The sequence below is a fragment of the Aythya marila genome (genome assembly GCF_965140915.1).
Source record: "Aythya marila genome assembly, chromosome: Z".
Taxonomy (NCBI): domain Eukaryota; kingdom Metazoa; phylum Chordata; class Aves; order Anseriformes; family Anatidae; genus Aythya; species Aythya marila.
In genome coordinates, this window is record NC_139080.1 from 3022934 (window position 1) to 3039096 (window position 16163).

At 44.0% G+C, this 16163-nt stretch overlaps 1 protein-coding gene across 1 annotated transcript; it reads left to right on the forward strand.

Moving 5' to 3' along the window:
- Positions 1–10066: 10066 nt before the first annotated feature.
- IER3IP1 (immediate early response 3 interacting protein 1) lies at positions 10067–12832 on the forward strand. Its single transcript, XM_082782728.1, has 3 exons — positions 10067–10246; positions 11766–11867; positions 12634–12832. Exons 1-3 carry the CDS (start codon positions 10156–10158, stop codon positions 12687–12689), a joined length of 249 nt encoding a protein of 82 aa, XP_082638854.1. The 5' UTR covers positions 10067–10155; the 3' UTR covers positions 12690–12832.
- Positions 12833–16163: the final 3331 nt, after the last annotated feature.

Here is a 16163-nt window from a genome sequence, read left to right on the forward strand (position 1 = left end):
GAGGTCCTGATCTGCAGGGATGCCACTTCCCTAGAGGAGGTGTGGGAAGAGATGGGTGCTGAAGGGAAAGGTTCGTGACATGGATCCTGTCCTGCCTGCTGAGCAATGCCCTGCACACTGTCCTGCTCACAGTGCAATATAAAATAAGCTAAGCCAGGGTGCAAGTAACTCCAAAATGAAGCATGTTTCACACCCAGCCCCTCCTCTGCAGCCCTAAACTTGGCCAGTGCAGATTAACAGCTCAACAACTGCTCAGTTCCTACACTATTCCCTTTAGTGTGAAGAGCCTGGTGGGTCTGTGGAACACCCAAAAGGCAAGGACCGGGTGCTGTATCTGCCCAGGAGCCATCTCAGCTGGTGGGGTTCCCTCACCCAAAGCACCCCCAAACCACGAGGCTGCCTGCCCCCTCCACCCAGCCTGCGGAAGGAGACCCAAAGGCCCCGTTCCTGGGACGTGGCACATCGCTGCAGTGAGTCCTGAAGCCAGAGAGGCAGCTGCAGAGCTTCAGAGCAGGCTCCAGAGGCAGCTTTGTTGCAGGAGGTTGTGCATGTGCAGCATGTAGGAGCCCGGTGCCTGAAGGAAGCTCTGGCAGGCCTCTAGGTGGAGTCCAGCTGTGTCACCCGCTCTGCAAGCAGGCAGGGGAAGGAATTGCTTAACAAGAGGATGGCGAATAAAGGCTCTGTTTGATCCACCTCCACACTTTATTGACTGCCCACAAAAGGAAGAGATTATTTCGCCGTAATAAAAACCATGGAGAAAGTAAAGCAATCGGCAGAGGCGAATAAAGTGAGCAACTAGTCTGAAGCCCTTCAGACCAGCTATACCTTCATGCCAGGTCTTAGCAGGCTGATGCTGATGCAAGGATCTCCAGCAACCACAAGGTAACCCAGAAATTTGTAACTTTTTTGTCTTTCTGCTCTGGATTTAAATTGCCACTTTATTTTTTTTTTTCTTTTTTTTTTTTTTCTTTTTTTAACTTTTTCAAACTGAAGGGTGAGAAAGAGTTAGGTACTTGCTAGGACATATTAATGATGTGAGAAAAAGAGATTGTATCACAGGGGCTGGAGGACTCTACAGTAAGCAGGTGATCTTCCATTTTCAGTAACACTCAGCCTGGCTCTCCTCACACCACGGGAAATTTCACCTGGCATCCTAAAACAGCTCCTCAGCTTGTTCACAGACATGCACACATGCATGAACTGAGAAGAGGCAAAGCCTGGGCAGTTTATTTAGCTGCAGAATTATGCTGCTTGGTTTTGCTGTCCAAGCTTTACAAAAGAAGGAGTTGTTGCAGATACCTCTGATGCATGTCGTATGCAGTAATTCAGTCTAAGCATCATTTCAGAGGTTGTATCATTCCTCATATAAATGTGAGCATGGATTTGGCTTGGATTTTTTTTTTTTTTTCTATAGGGTTGTATTTTCATCAGGCATCTACATTTTTATGCAACCTGTGGCTACACAGATTTGTCACAATTATATTTTAATGTAAGTTTATTGAGAGTAGTTATTTAAGAAGGTAGAATTGAAAGAGCAACATACAAGACTTTAGATGCAGGTTCTTCTGGTACCTGAGAACATACTGGCAGACGATTTATTAATGTGTTTGTTACCTGGATGTCATCAGGACACAGCCTGTGGTCCCTCATTTCTATTCTGGAAAAGGAGCTAGCATAGAGTGAAATAATGAACAGAAGTTTGTGCATCACACATGCAAGTGTAAATAGTGTGCACATGTCTGTGTGTTAGTGTGGCAGTATGAGTACAAGGTGACACCTGAATCCGACTTGAGAGAGGTTTCTCTGATGCATACAGGACCAGTTGTTAGGCTAGGTTATCCCACCTTGACAGTAGAGTTGATAACATATCCCTGACTCCTAAAGCTTGCTGTGAAGAGAAATTCACTCACTGTTCTGAGAAATTCAGGGTTTGGATGAAGGGTTGGTAACAGGCAATTTGACTGTGGTAAAAATAAACTAAACTAAAATAATAAAATAAAATAAAATAAAATAAAATAAAATAAAATAAAATAAAATAAAATAAAATAAAATAAAATAAAATAAAATAAAATAAAATAAAATAAAATAAAATAAAATAAAATAAATATTGTTTGCCAGAAAGCAAGAAATTGCATGTCGAGCCTCCATTGTCTTTCTGTCTAGTTGCTGTTCATTTGAGGGGTATAGACAAGCAATGTCCCAGCTGGGGTTGGGCTAGAGTGTGATGCCCGGCCCTTGGCCAAGCCAAGATTAGATGCTGTAGGCAAACACGCAGTCAAACTCAAGACAGCTGGGGAGAAACTCTCAAGGCAGCTTGAGAGAAACATTCTTTTTTTTTTGGCATCAGATTAAATTCTGTCTCTACGATTTGTCCCCTCCATGCTTTGATTCCCAATCTGCAAAATGCTAATAGTATAAAATTGCTATCTCAAAAGGAAGTTGTAAAGATAATTCACATTAGAGATGGTGAAATATTCAGAGGTCATAAATGGGTCTAAAATAAATATTATTTTGAACTGTGATCTGAATGTCTTTTGGCTTTCCTTTTCAGTATGGTCCATGATGCTGAAGAAGGTTTTCACACCACCTTTGTTTCCAAGGAACAAGGTGCTTTACTTTCCTGTTTGTTTTCATTAGCATTTAAAATCAGCTTTGCAGTGTTTATTTGTGTGGCAACAGCAGTGAGAGGCCCCAGGTAACAGCAATGTTATCAAGTGTTAGCAATGTTATCAAATGTACAGGATTTAACAGATACGGCTTTGTGAATGAGCTCAAAAGGAAGGAAGGAATTAGCCATAGATCTGTTCTGTTGGGGTTTTTGAGAGGGAAGAACAATGGAAATAAAAGGAGCTGTTGCCCCAGAAGAGAGGAGTGGGGAACTCAAAAGTGGGTGTAGAATGGGAAATCCGAGCCAGATTTCAGCCCATTAAGTTTTGAAATAAACCCAAGAGCCAAAAAGGATGGAAATTGAGACTGAAAAGGGTGGAAGTGGATGTGGAGAGTGCTGGCGAGAGAGGCAGTACGACATGGGATCCTGCGATGACTTTACTGCAAATAGGTAGATAACACCTGAAATGTAGATAAAGACCCATAAGTTAATTAATCTACTTGGCAGAAACATCTTCCTAATGCATATCTGGTCAGTCACCCCTCTCCACCCGTGGTTTGCAGCAGAAGGAGCTGTGTGCAACCTGTGACAACCTGGGGTCCTTTTGCAAAGGGTTGCATTTCCTAAAGCTGCTTGTTGGCAAAACTCACCTGTGGTTTCCATCTGCTTTTCAAGGTTCGTCACCAATTCCTTACGATGTTATCATGGTGTCTCTCAGTGGCAGCCTGTTACTGTTGGTTGTGATCAGCGTAGCAGTGAAAGTTCTCCTGAGGTGAGTGGCAGCAGGGGAGGACCCAAGGTCACCAAGGAAATGTGTGCAGTGAGGAATTCCTGCAGGAGCTGAGTATGATCAGAGGAGCCCATGGAAAGAGCGGGACAAAACCCAGTGCTTTTTGGGGTCCTCGGTTCCACAAGCTTTTTCTCCATCAGCCCACGCAGCAGAGTGCATTAATTGTGGCTGGAGAACATCTGGGGAGCTTGTTTGGGTAATACCATTTTATGGAAATAACATTTGGTTTTGTTTTGTATCTGAACCAAACCATCTGTTTTGTATCTTTGGCCTCTCCCCAGATTTTACCTATGTATATTGAAAATTTGCGGAGGAAAATTAACAGACCCAAGCCCCTAATTTCTCACTACTTACAAAATTTTTGTTTTTGAAGAACAACCAGAAGTCACAAGATAAGAGGCATTCCTTGAGATGTTTATTTCTGTAATGAGGAAATATGCAATACATTTTGAGAAATCCCTTCAAACAAAAATTTTGTTCAGCTTTAGTTTGAATGCAGCTAGCCAAACGGAAAAGAGGATAAGCCCCTTTTCATGTTAAAGGACGAAAATATAAGAGGCAGCGTAAAAGGACGCCTCCACAATTAATTAAATCAGCTCTATCACCACCACCCCAGCTATCAGTTCTGTACTGCTGTTAGCTATATCCTTTCATTAAGTGGATTGGCTTCAGATACAAATGGCTCTGCATGCTTATCTAACACCTAATGATGTGTTTCGTTCCATTTCTGTTGCACCAGGCACTGCACCTCACATTATTCCTCCAAAGATCTCGGTGCACCTACAGTGGTCCTGGAAAATACTGCAGTAACGAACATCTCTGATAAGATTTCAACAGTGGATTTGACCGGCCCGGTGTGTGTAAGTTACATTTCTGAGAGGCACACTGTGTCCACAGAGTGTGCCAACCCTGAAGAGACAATTTCCATTTTTGAGTTACCGTTCTTCTCCTTCTCTGTCTCGATAACACCCCCGGATTCACCACCAGAGCAGTGACGGCCCCCAGCTTCTCTCGTCAGCAGCTTTCTTCTGGAGAGAAAAGTGCACGAAGAGTTTAGGGGTGTGTGATGGACGGATGTGCCCCACTTCCCTTCCAACACCATAGCTTTGGACTGTGAACTCACCAGTACCACACCAGTATTAGAAAAAGGAGGAAACGGGGATTTTTTTCTGGAAGTGGAGAACAAGTGTAGATACATGTATTTTATCTCTGTGGTGTGGTGTGTTAAAAATTTACTGTTGAGTTGGACAAACATCTCTCCATATTATCTCCTTCTGTGGAATGACTCATGAGAAAAAAATGCAGGGGGTATTTCTGGTAATTTTTACAAAGATTTCCCAGTCCTTCTGACTCACACACAAATCTCACACACATTATGCTGAGACTTAACCTTTTGCACTTGGTTTCCCACTAAGCTGTGTGACTCTGTGGCTGCGCCGATGTTATTGGACAGATTGCAATCGGCAAGTCACCAGGTCCGTGAATTTTTTTATCTGCCCACCTTTACAGTCTGAAGGAAGATACCGTCTATTAATTTTTAAACTGAGAGCTGAAACACCAATGACCTCTGCCTCCAGCGTGACATTTGCTTGCTAAGGAACGAGCTTGGTTATTCTCCCCCTTCGGGTGGCAGTTGTAAGGGACAGATTAGCCTGAGATCTGGCATGGAGAGGGATAGGTGTGTTCCCTGGCACCAGGCAGCGTACTCCCACTTCATGCCCTTTGCTGCTAGGAACGCCACAAGAGTGTAGGGTATATAAATTTCCATTTTTCTTAATGACTTCCTTGGCCTGGCTCCAGCATGTTTTCCATACAAATGGATGGAAAGCCAGAGGAAGCAGGAGAAAAGCCCTTTGGCCAATGGGTATTCCTCCAAAAGGGGTCTCGCATGATTCTCTCCTCCTCTGTGCTCACCCATCAGACCACTGGGAGCATCTGCAGGACCATCGAGGCACAAAGTGTTGCCAACAGGTTGGCAGGGCGATTGGCATCAACGCCTGTGGTAATGTCTTTAGCTAACCTCAGTGGAAGTAATGCTCCTAGGACTCATGTTTTCAAACGAAAGACCTGAGCTCTGCAAAATATATGAGCAGGAGGGCTACATGGAGTTCCTCCTCTTCCAGGCTTGCAGCTTCCAGTCTGTGCCATTTTGGTCCCCCTCTTCCCATACCTGCATTTAGCGAGCTGCTCCTGCCTTCCCACAGCCCGTAGGCACCCCTCCTCTTTGCCTCTCTCATTAATACTCCAGCACTTTCTCCATGCCGCTCACAGCACACAGACAAAATCCACCCCCACCTTGTCAAAATTCATGAAGCAGTTTCCTCATCCTCCTGTAAATCCCTCCTTAAAACCCGCCGCTGCCTCAACGCCTGCAAATCCTCCTGCCTGTAACCGGCAAGGCAGATCTAAGCAAAGACTTCCAATTCTCTAGCAAAGTCCATTTGTTGTCTTGCTGCCCTACGCCGCAGCTCCCCGTGTCAGGCTGTGATAGCCACGGTGTTCCAGCTGATGTCTGGGCTGGAAAACCCCTGGGCATGTCATCTATGAAAAATCTATATGGCACTGAGAGACACAGAGCCTTGGATCTGGCCTGGTGGATTCCAGCATGAATGCAATGGAAATAGTGTCTGAGATGATTATGCTGATACTAATAATACAACACAACGTGTGTGTATGCAGTAGACAACAAATGGCATTTAAAGATTATTATGGTTAAGGAGCCAAGCACAATAAGCTTAGGAAATGGCACCAATAAATTTATGTGCAAGTTGTGAATTTTGTATTTATTCTTCCTTTGTTCTTCAATCTTCAGGCAGTCTTTTTTGTACATGAAGCTGTGTTACATCCTCCCAAACTTTAGCTGTTAGGAAAACTGGCAGTCTTGTGTTTGAAGTGGACTGCTATTCACTTTCCAAATAAGCAAAGAAGGGCAGAGATGACACTGCACAGCACATTTCAAGCAATGGGCAAGACAATGAACTTCTCTCTGTGCCGCTGCTGAAGGGTAAGAACAAAACACTGTGCAAAGTCTCACTGCCTTGCCAGCCTTGGTGGGTAAAACAAACAACTATACATTAAATCATCTGAGTATTGAGTTTGTGCTTACAAGAGATGTGTTACATCTGTAGGAGGCATCATTAACCTTTGCAGCAGTTTAGTAGTACAGTAGGTGTGATGACTAACAGATGACAAAGGCTATAGTTTAACTGCAAAACAGCAAAGGGATTTATTTATAGAACCACAGAAGCAAAATGTTTTCACACATACAGAATTTTTCAATGCATGGAGCTACTCACTGGGCACGTAGTAGGTGGGTGTGAGGACCCAGCTCCTCAATTCAACATCTGCTCTCCAACAAGAGGCAACCACAGCATAGCAGGGATCCTTCTGGGCTCAGCGAATGAACACGTAGAGTTTGCTCATCTTCAAACCATGGGGTAATACGAGGCCCATGGGCAAGGCTAGTCCAGGCACATACATTCATTGGAAACCACTTGGTACAAAACACCAACCATCAGAGGCTCACGCTGTGCTTCTGGTCAGGGTCTTTCCACTGGCAATTGCAGAGGTCAAAGCAGGTGAAAAGGGTTGCCACCCACTAAATACCTTTCTTCACTTTCAGCTTCAGATTGCTTGTGCCAATTTCCATCATTTCCAGTGTCACTCAGGAATATCTTTACTGATATGTTGGAGGGGCTTTGAGCAACCTGATCTAGTGGAAGGTGTCCCTGCCCATGGGAGGGGGTTGTAACTGAGTGATCTTCAAGGTCCCTTCCAATCCAAACCATTCTGCGACTCTGTGATATGTCTATGTCTGTATATGTAATAATCTAGAGGAGGAAATGGTCAAAACTATTTCTGAAGTTAAACAGAAAATGGTGTCATGTGAGGCAAAGGATTTAGGCATTTAAGTTGTGAGAGGACCTCCTTTGACCTGGTATGTGCTCACCAGGAATAAACTAACCTAATCCCAAAAACCTGCATACAGAAGCTTCAGTCTCACTAACTGTGGAGGTGATGAGGATGGTTGGGCCCAAGGAGCTATGCTCTGTTTGATGATACCGAACAATAAACTGAGGAGGGAAAATGTAAAAGAATGAAAAAAGCGAGGTGTTCATAATACTTGCCTAAACTGTAATCCTTTGGCATCTGTAAGGTGGTTTAAAACTCTCCTTTATGGTGATTGACTGCACTCTGCAGGTGACACCGGAGGAATTTACTGCAATGAAACATAACACCTTAATGAGGAAAAAAAAAAAAAAAAAGCGCTTTCTTTAATGCAAGCAACTTTGTCTGGTTTTCCCTTCAACCACATAGCGTGATGATTCAGAGATAAGACTCATGTGGTTGTTAAGTTGCCGTGATGGATTTTAGAAAGGGGAAAATCATGTCAAGTTTATGTAAGCTTTATAGCAGCTGCTCTTCGGGAATACATCTTAATTATGGGTAAAAATACTTAGCCGTAACTTGTATACTTATTTTAAAAACCTCATTTTTTTCAGTACCGTAATTCTAAACATTAGCTGTTCACTGAGGTTAGCATTTATGTATAGGCTGGATACTGTAAGCCCAGGAAGTGCTACTTGATGATGGTGGTTATTAGACATGCCTGCTAGTGACCCCTCATATTAATCTGTATTTCATTATAGAATTACTGCCACAAAGCTCTAAGCTCTGTCTGAGAACAAAAGGAAGTTCCATTTGTGAGACCATTATATTCCAGCACCCACAGCTTCTCAAAAAATAGTAATGACCTTTAGGATGAAATCTTTTCGGCCCAATATTGACTTTCTGTGGGTGTGTAGGGTTTGGTAAATCAAGATCAGCCTTTTCTGTTATTTAGAGACACATGGGAAAATATAATTTGAATTATTAAAAAAGCTTTTAGCAAACTTTGCGGGCCTTTGGCTATCTAAAAATGGCTCATTTTTAAAATGCTAAACTGATAGGTTTTGTAAGGCTTACAGGTATACCAAATTTAAAAACCTAGACGAGAAATAAAGCAGGCATGCTGGAACTCCTGGGCTTGTAATCCAGTGTTTACGTATGCCATCATCCTGGATATTCACACTACCTGCTGATACATATGAAGACAAGCATACACTTAAGTGTTTACAGAACCAGAGTCAAAATTTGGAAACATTTTGAACTTTTGCTCAACAGAACACTTCAGCGTTTGTTTACATAATACTGATTTCACTGAAAGTGCAAGAGACTTTGTGCACTTTCCTCTACATTCCTTTTTGGGTCTGAAATGAAAAATATATTTGACCAGATGACAAAACTCTGTGAAATGTGCTTGATTGTCATTCTCTGTTCTATCTCCCTTATGTAATGCTGGTAATTTTCAGGAGTAAGTTAGTAACAAATCCTGCTGTGCCTGTGATCATTGGGTGCTCTCTCGCTTCCAGTTCCACCAGTTAAAAAGTAATGTAAACTAGTAGCCATGAATATTTAGATGCGGAAAACCACATTTTGTGTGGCATTTTAGGAAGGAAGGCTGGGGTGTGTGTTTCTTTGTGGCTATCTCACACGTCATCTGATTGTCTCTTGATCTGATGGTCCTGATGCTTGCCTGCTGCAGCCTCGTCTTGCTTGATGCTCGTCATCAAGTGGACCTGACTGAGGCATAAAAGCCATCAGGCATCCAGAGTGAAGGGGCTTGCATAGTGCATGATTATGGAGAGAGAATATTATAATGATTATGCAGGCTGCCCCACCAGCCAATCAGACTAGAAGCTAAAAGTAAAAAGTGTGCATTTATGCACCCGGAGTTCCACTTATTCTTTTGTACTTTGCCTGCAGACATACCCCAAGGCCCTGACCCACATGGTATAAAATACACCTGCTTTATTTTGGGTCCTGTTATCAATCCTGGCTTCTGCGGCCACTTTGGGTAACCAACAACTTGGATCCGAGCTGAATACAAAACCTTGCATTGACATGTATTGGAAAAGCACAGGGAGAGAAACAAACAAACAAACAAAGAAACTAAAAGGGGGGAAGCAGACATTGTCAGTGAAATTAAATAGAAAATACCACTGTAACAATTCTACACATTAAGTGTTTTAAATTTTTAAGCGATCCTACACCATTAGGTGTAGGCACTAAGTTTAAATCAGTGTTAAGTCAGAGGTTGGACTTGGTGATCTTGGTGATCAACCTAGATGATTCTGTGGTACTGGGGTTGTTTGATCTGGAGGAGGCTCAGGGGAGACCGTACTCATCTCTACCACTGCCTGAAGGGAAGGTGTGGGGAGCTGGGGTAAGCCTCTTCTCACAGGTAACCAGTGATAGGACCAGAGAGAATGGCCTCAAGTTGTGCCAGGGGAGGTTTAGGTTAGAAATGAGGAGACATTTCTGTCAGAAAGTGTGGATAGGTACAGGGAGGTGGTGGGGTCACCGTCCCTGGGGATGTTCAAGGAAAGGTTGGACGTGGTGCTTGGGGACACGGTTCAGTGGTGATATTAGTGGCAGAGGCAAGATCGGACCAGATGATCTTGCAGTGCTGTCCCAACCCCAACTCCATCACTCCCTCAGGCAGCAGCGCGGCGCCATTCCCGCCCCCATCCCTCCAGCAGCCTCCATGGCAACGGCGGGGCGCGGCCGCCATTTTGTGCCCGCCCCAGCGGGGCCGTCCCGTCCCGTCCCGTCCCGCCCCTCCCCGCCCCGCCACGTCCCGCTCGGCCGCCGGCCCCTTCCCTTCCCTCCCTTTCCTTTCCCTTCCCTTCCCTCCCTCCGTCCCCGCGGCGGGGCCATGGCGTTCACGCTGTACTCGCTGCTGCAGGCCGGGCTGCTGGTGGTCAACGCCATCGCCGTGCTGCATGAGGAGCGCTTCCTCCGCAACGGTGAGCCGCCGCCGACACCCCCGCGCCCCGTCCCCCGCCCTCCCTCGGCCCCCGAAGATGGCCGCCGGGCTGCTGTCAGCAGCTTTGTGTCCCTTTTTATTCTCCTTTTTTTTTGTGTGTTTTTAACTCACCTTCTCCTCTGTGTGTGCATGTGGTGGTGTTTCTGGCTCGCAGCGCTCGGTGGAAGGGAGCTCTGCGGAGTCACGCTCTGCTGCGCTCAAGGCTGGGCATCGCCGGCCTTTAAAATAAAATAAAATAACATAACACCCCAAAGCAAAAATAAAACAACCCACAGGAACCAACCACAAAGCACAGAAGAACCCCAGACTGCCAGGAAGATGTGCAGTGTCCCAGGAGATGACCTGGGATGGATTAACCTGCCACCCAGAGCAAGGAAAGGAAAGGCAAAAGGGGTGAAAAGCAAGGAAATTGCTCCAAAGCTGTCTCTGGAGGAAAGAAACTCACAGGTTGTGCCTTGCAGCTCCACACAGGGTCGGTCCGTCCTGTCTCTGCCCTGCTCATCCCCAAATGTGTAAGGGCTGTGAGCAGTGGAACAAAAAATACGTGGTCCCATAGCTGCTGGGGGGGGACAGGGCCATGTTTTCCTCGTATCCCCACAGTCTTGGCTTCTCACACCCTTCTGTTTTTGTATTTTCCTGAGGCTTTTGTGCTTTCCACTTTGTTGGTGTGGCAGCATTTCATACCAAAGTATGAAGAGTACTTTACTGCTTGCTTTCTGGCTTTCTGCACGCAGAGAATGCAAAATGGTCCTGCAGGCAGTCTGCACAATTTATAGAAAGCCATTTTAAAGCTTCTGACATTTTCTTAGTGACATCCTGACAGTGTTTGCCTTTAAACATCACTACACACCGAGCAAAGCCATTTCAAGCAGTTTCCAGTGGCACACAGCTGTGCTGCTCTTTGGCAGGCAGGCCAGCCACAGATAACACGTCTCTAAATGCTCCTTCCCATTGCAATGTTTGTTAACGCTGTCTTGGTCGCTGAGCTGCCACCCAAAAAGTTCCTGTGTCATTTCTATAGCAGTTCAGAAAATCATCATCCCAGTTTGGAATTTGTTCTGTTTCCATCGCGTAGCTTGTTTCTGAGGCGTCGCTTCGTACCCAGCAATTATTTGTGCTTTTATCTTCTGGGAAAGGCCTGTGAGCAGATGCAGGCAATTTTTTTACATTATTTTGGCAGATGCTTTTCTAAAGTCCAAATAAACTCATTTGGTTCTCTGGCATGCTGGGAATAACAGGGTATTAAAAAGGTAAGGGTTTCCTTTGCAGAAACATTGGTTACTGTTGAGTTCATTAAGATGTTTAACAGTTTGTGGTATGTTGTTTCAAGCAATAGAACCTGAAATGAAGCTAATTGGTTTGTACTTTGTCTTTCTAATGTTAGTGATAAACTCAACCATACCCGGGATAGATCACTTGTTAATATTGCTGATAGCGTTTGTTGAATGTCTTTGTGTTTTTTTTTTGTTAACATGGCTGCCTGTTTTTATGTGACACAGTTGGCTGGGCGAGTGATCAAGGGATTGGAGGATTTGGAGAGGAACCAGGAATTAAAGCACAGATCATGAACCTCATTCGATCTGTACGAACCGTTATGAGAGGTAAGATGACGATGATCGTTTGTTTAAACTTGTCTGTGAAGTTTTGTTTCTGTGCTTTAATGAAATAATTCTGGCATGTCGCTTTCTTTTACCAAACAGCTGCTTGTCATGCAGTCTGTCCTTCTTTTGGGTTCCTTCCATCCTTGGTGCATGGATTCCCTATAGGAAGGGATTTCCAGGCAGGGCAGATTTGGACATCTGACTCTGGCTTGTGGTGCCGCTGTTGCATCTTACCTTTTTCTGGGATTTTGGGAGCTGGGGGGAAGCTTGGTTTGGAACGGGTTCATATTGGCTCAGTGCAGTTTTATGTGAAGAACCAGGTGAGGGAAATGTAATTACTGGGATTCTTAAAGGTAAGCCCATGCTTGAAAGGATGGGGGAGGGAAATGCTCTTCATTTGTCAGCTACCAGTAGTTTTTCACTATAAAGCATACCAAAATTCATCTTATAAGTGAAGACAAACAAGTAACAAATCTTACTTGTCTTGCTCACCATGAAGTAGAAACTGGTGTGTTTCTTCTAAATTGTAGTAAAACCAGGGACAGAAACAGACGTTTCCATTTGGAGAAAGGGATGTTTGGGTCAGAGTTAAGAGGTGATCAATATTAGTACTGTTGCTTCCTACTAATTTTTAGTACCTTAGGCCTTGATCCCAATTCCTTCCACTAATCTTGATTCTGCATAGGAAAATCAGGTGTTTTTTTTTTTTTTTAAACTTCTGCTTCTGAGAAGGTAGTCTCCAATTACTCTTGTTTTTTCTCTGCAGTGCCATTAATAGCAGTGAACTCCGTTACCATCGTGCTCCTCCTATTGTTTGGTTGAAGAAACCTGTCACAAAATCTTTTGGACATCCAAAGAAGCAAGTTGCTAGCCATCATTGCTCTGAGTTTTCTGGGATCCAGCACGGTTTAGCTGTCAGTTTGACATTCAACTTAAAATAATAAAGACTGTTTCTATTTATCCTATTTCCTAATGTTCACTTTCAGTTTCATTAAATGAGATAATGGGATCAATGCAACAATGCTGCAAATATACTGGACTGTGACACTTTCTGTTGCTGCTTGTTAATCACGTTGACTGTTAGAGTATGCATCGTAACATGTTGCAATGCGTATCAATAGGATGCGGTTTTTAAATGTCTTGTTACTCAGGGATGAATTTCCTTCAGTATACTTCCCAACTTATTCCTAAATTGAAAAAAAAATACCGTAATTTTTATTTCAGTTACTACCACAGTATTATTTAAGGGAATACGGATTACACTCCAAACATGTTAAAAATTACTAAAGTCGTGTGATAGCGAGGGAGATAAAACCAGATGGGTAAATTTCTAGTTTGATTCAAACTGGAAGCAGAGTGTTCCTCATTTGATTGAGACCAGGATTTTTTTCTTGGTTCGATAGCCTTTTCAAATCAGTAACATTTGGTGTGAAGTAGATGAAAATAGGTGTGTCTGCTATGCAAAATCAAAAAATTTGTATGTAAACCGGAGCAACTCTGTGTTTATTTAGCAGGTGGTAGTAGTGTTTAGCATTTGTTGCTGTTCTGTCAAGCATTGTCATTTTTTTTTCCTAAATGTGTTAATCCTGTGTGGTGACTAATATGGTGGAAGTGGGGAGCTGTTCATATTCTGAGTTTCTTCTGTAACATGGGAGAATAATGTTTCCTTTCAAATGCAATTGTTAAAAAAAAAAAAAAAGTCAAATTTGCAGACTCGTCAGTTGCTGCTGCTGCTTCTCCCCCTCTCCATCTGCCTTTGTTCATTTAACAACTCACTGAAACTATGGGTATCATCTTGCAGTTCTTTCACAGAGAATATTGTTAATGCCTTTGGTAAGGATCTTGCCTCAGTTATGGCTGCTGGGTCAGGTCCTGTGTTAAATAGCAAGGCTGGATTTAAGATTACTGATCCTCAGATACCTTTTTAGAAAAGTTAAACTTTATGACTTTTCTGTTCAACTATGCTAAAGTGTCTTAAATTGTTTTTAGCTATTTTTTAAAGTGGGGAAGGCTGACAGAAACCTGTCAGTTTCATTATTTTAAAACAGCTAGGTTGTCATCTCTTCTTCTGATGTCTTGATGGCTAAAGCGTACATTGTTGTGTACAAAGATAAATCTGTAAAATGTGTAAATGAATTTAATTATCTCCAATTCCAGTGTTTTGCAGAGCAGACTATATGCAGGAGGAGAGTTTATGTTGTTTCCTTTTTTTAGTGAAAACCTGTAAATAAATTTTGAATTTCTAAGTTAAGCACTCTCTTTCATAATTCACTTCATATCCATGTACAGTGGAAACACCTCAGAACTCAGACTGCTCCAGGTACCAAAGTTACTGTTCTTCCATGAAATACTCTGCTTTTTTGTTACCACCATGGTGCTTGCTCATACCAGCTCTGCTATGAAGTTGTATTTCGGTCTGATGTAGCAAAGCCAATGAGCCAGGACAACTGGCCAGAGGCAGAACAGGATCATGCTAGGTTCTAGAGCAGGTAGGTGCGTTACAAAGTATTCCTTAGAGTAATCTTTGTTTAATTCATAGCTGACTAGGGTATGTATAGTCTGGATCATATATTTTCATACATATGTCTTCTTTCATGTTAACTGGAGAGTACTTACATGGAACAGATAAAACGTGGATAACCAGAGGTTGAGTTGTGCTGTGCTGCACTTTGATCTGTGATGCTTTGGCTGCTGATTGCTGAAGGTGTGTTGGCCAGCAGTATAAAAGCAGCGGAAGATTTATTTATTGCTGATGTGTTGGGTTGGAGCACTGAGCTGGTCTGAAGCACTGCTTGCACACAGTTTCCTCTTCATCTGTTTTGCCTGAAAACACCAGGTCTTATGAAAATACAAGCTGGCACTAAAGACTACAAGCAGCAACTCTGAAGATGGGTAAAAACTGATTTCCCCCTTCCTCCTGTCCTCTCAGAAAGGCTGAGGTCTCAACACATGCCTTATAGCCCAGGGAGCATTTCAAAATCGATTTGATGCGTGCAGTAGTAGTTCTGTGCAGCAAGAATCCTTCACCTGAGGCAAAACTGGGACAGTTTTACCTGCCAGCTGAGAAACAGTGATGCAAAGTGGGATGGCAGCTGGAAATCAGGTCTCCAGGTAATGAGCGTGGAAGAGGGCAGCTAACAGGCAGAGAAGGGATTGGAGAGAGAGAGCAGGGGAGTAACTATACTGCCTCGTGTGGCTTTGAGTAGTTCTGAAGTACCTGCTGTAACAGAAGTTTAAATTAGGCAAAGCACTTCCTCACCTTTTTTATTTTTCCTTTTTATTTGCCTCCTACTTGCAATATCTGTGTTTTCCACCCCTAACAGGTGACTGTGCTGGAACTGCCCTCAAACCTGGCCAGGGCTCAGGTTCTTCACTATGATGAACATGGAGGAAAGTTTCTACCTGGCAAGGAGCTGTGCCTGCGAAGCAACCTGCGCTCCAGTAGTCACTTCAAAGCACAAAGAGCATTCTCACTCGTACCTGGCACAGAACTGACAGCACCCAGAACAGAACAGGATGAAGACTGTGACTTCCCACCATAGAGTAATTGCCAGATCGTTTCTAGGAAGCGCTTGGAAACAGAAGAGGCTTTCACAGCAGCAAAGCGCAGTTTGGTGGCTCCTAGCACGGCTGGCTGGAGTTAAAATGAACCTCAGGGGACTCATCTGAGCCTTTAGTGCAACTTCAAGCAGTGATAATGGACCGGGCCTGTGTGCCTGTATAGTTTAATTAAAGGTTTTGGAGGGCATGGTAATAGGTGAAGGGAAGGGCAGGAAAGCGATGGGTTTGGATGCTCACAAAGGAGTCTCATGTTCAGTTTGCCTACAGCATCCTACCTTACAGTGCAGTGTTGTGATTTCAGTCGTCGCATGGGTTTTGCTGTACAACCGGCATGCAAAACTCTGACCATAAATCACGTAACTCAGAGCTATGCCCTCACCCCTCAGGAAATCCTACTCGCATCACCACCCACAGCTTCAAATGTGGCTGCACGAAACCTAAACTCACTTTCTACACGCTGTGTGTCCCGCAGACGGACACAGCGTGGTTCTGCAGGTGGCCGGGGGCCTCTTGCCACTACCGCAGCCAAACGAACGGGGTCGGAAGGGAGCTGGAGATCCCCCAGCCCAACCCCACGCCCATCACCCGGAGCCAGAACCTCCTGGGCCTCACTTTGTGCCCGGCGCCTCTCCTCCTGTCACTGCGCACCCCTAAAAAGGCTCTGTAAAAAGAAAAAAAAAACTCAGGAAGGCTTTAGCTCGGTCCCGGGCGGCAGATATATAAAAATATATCGAC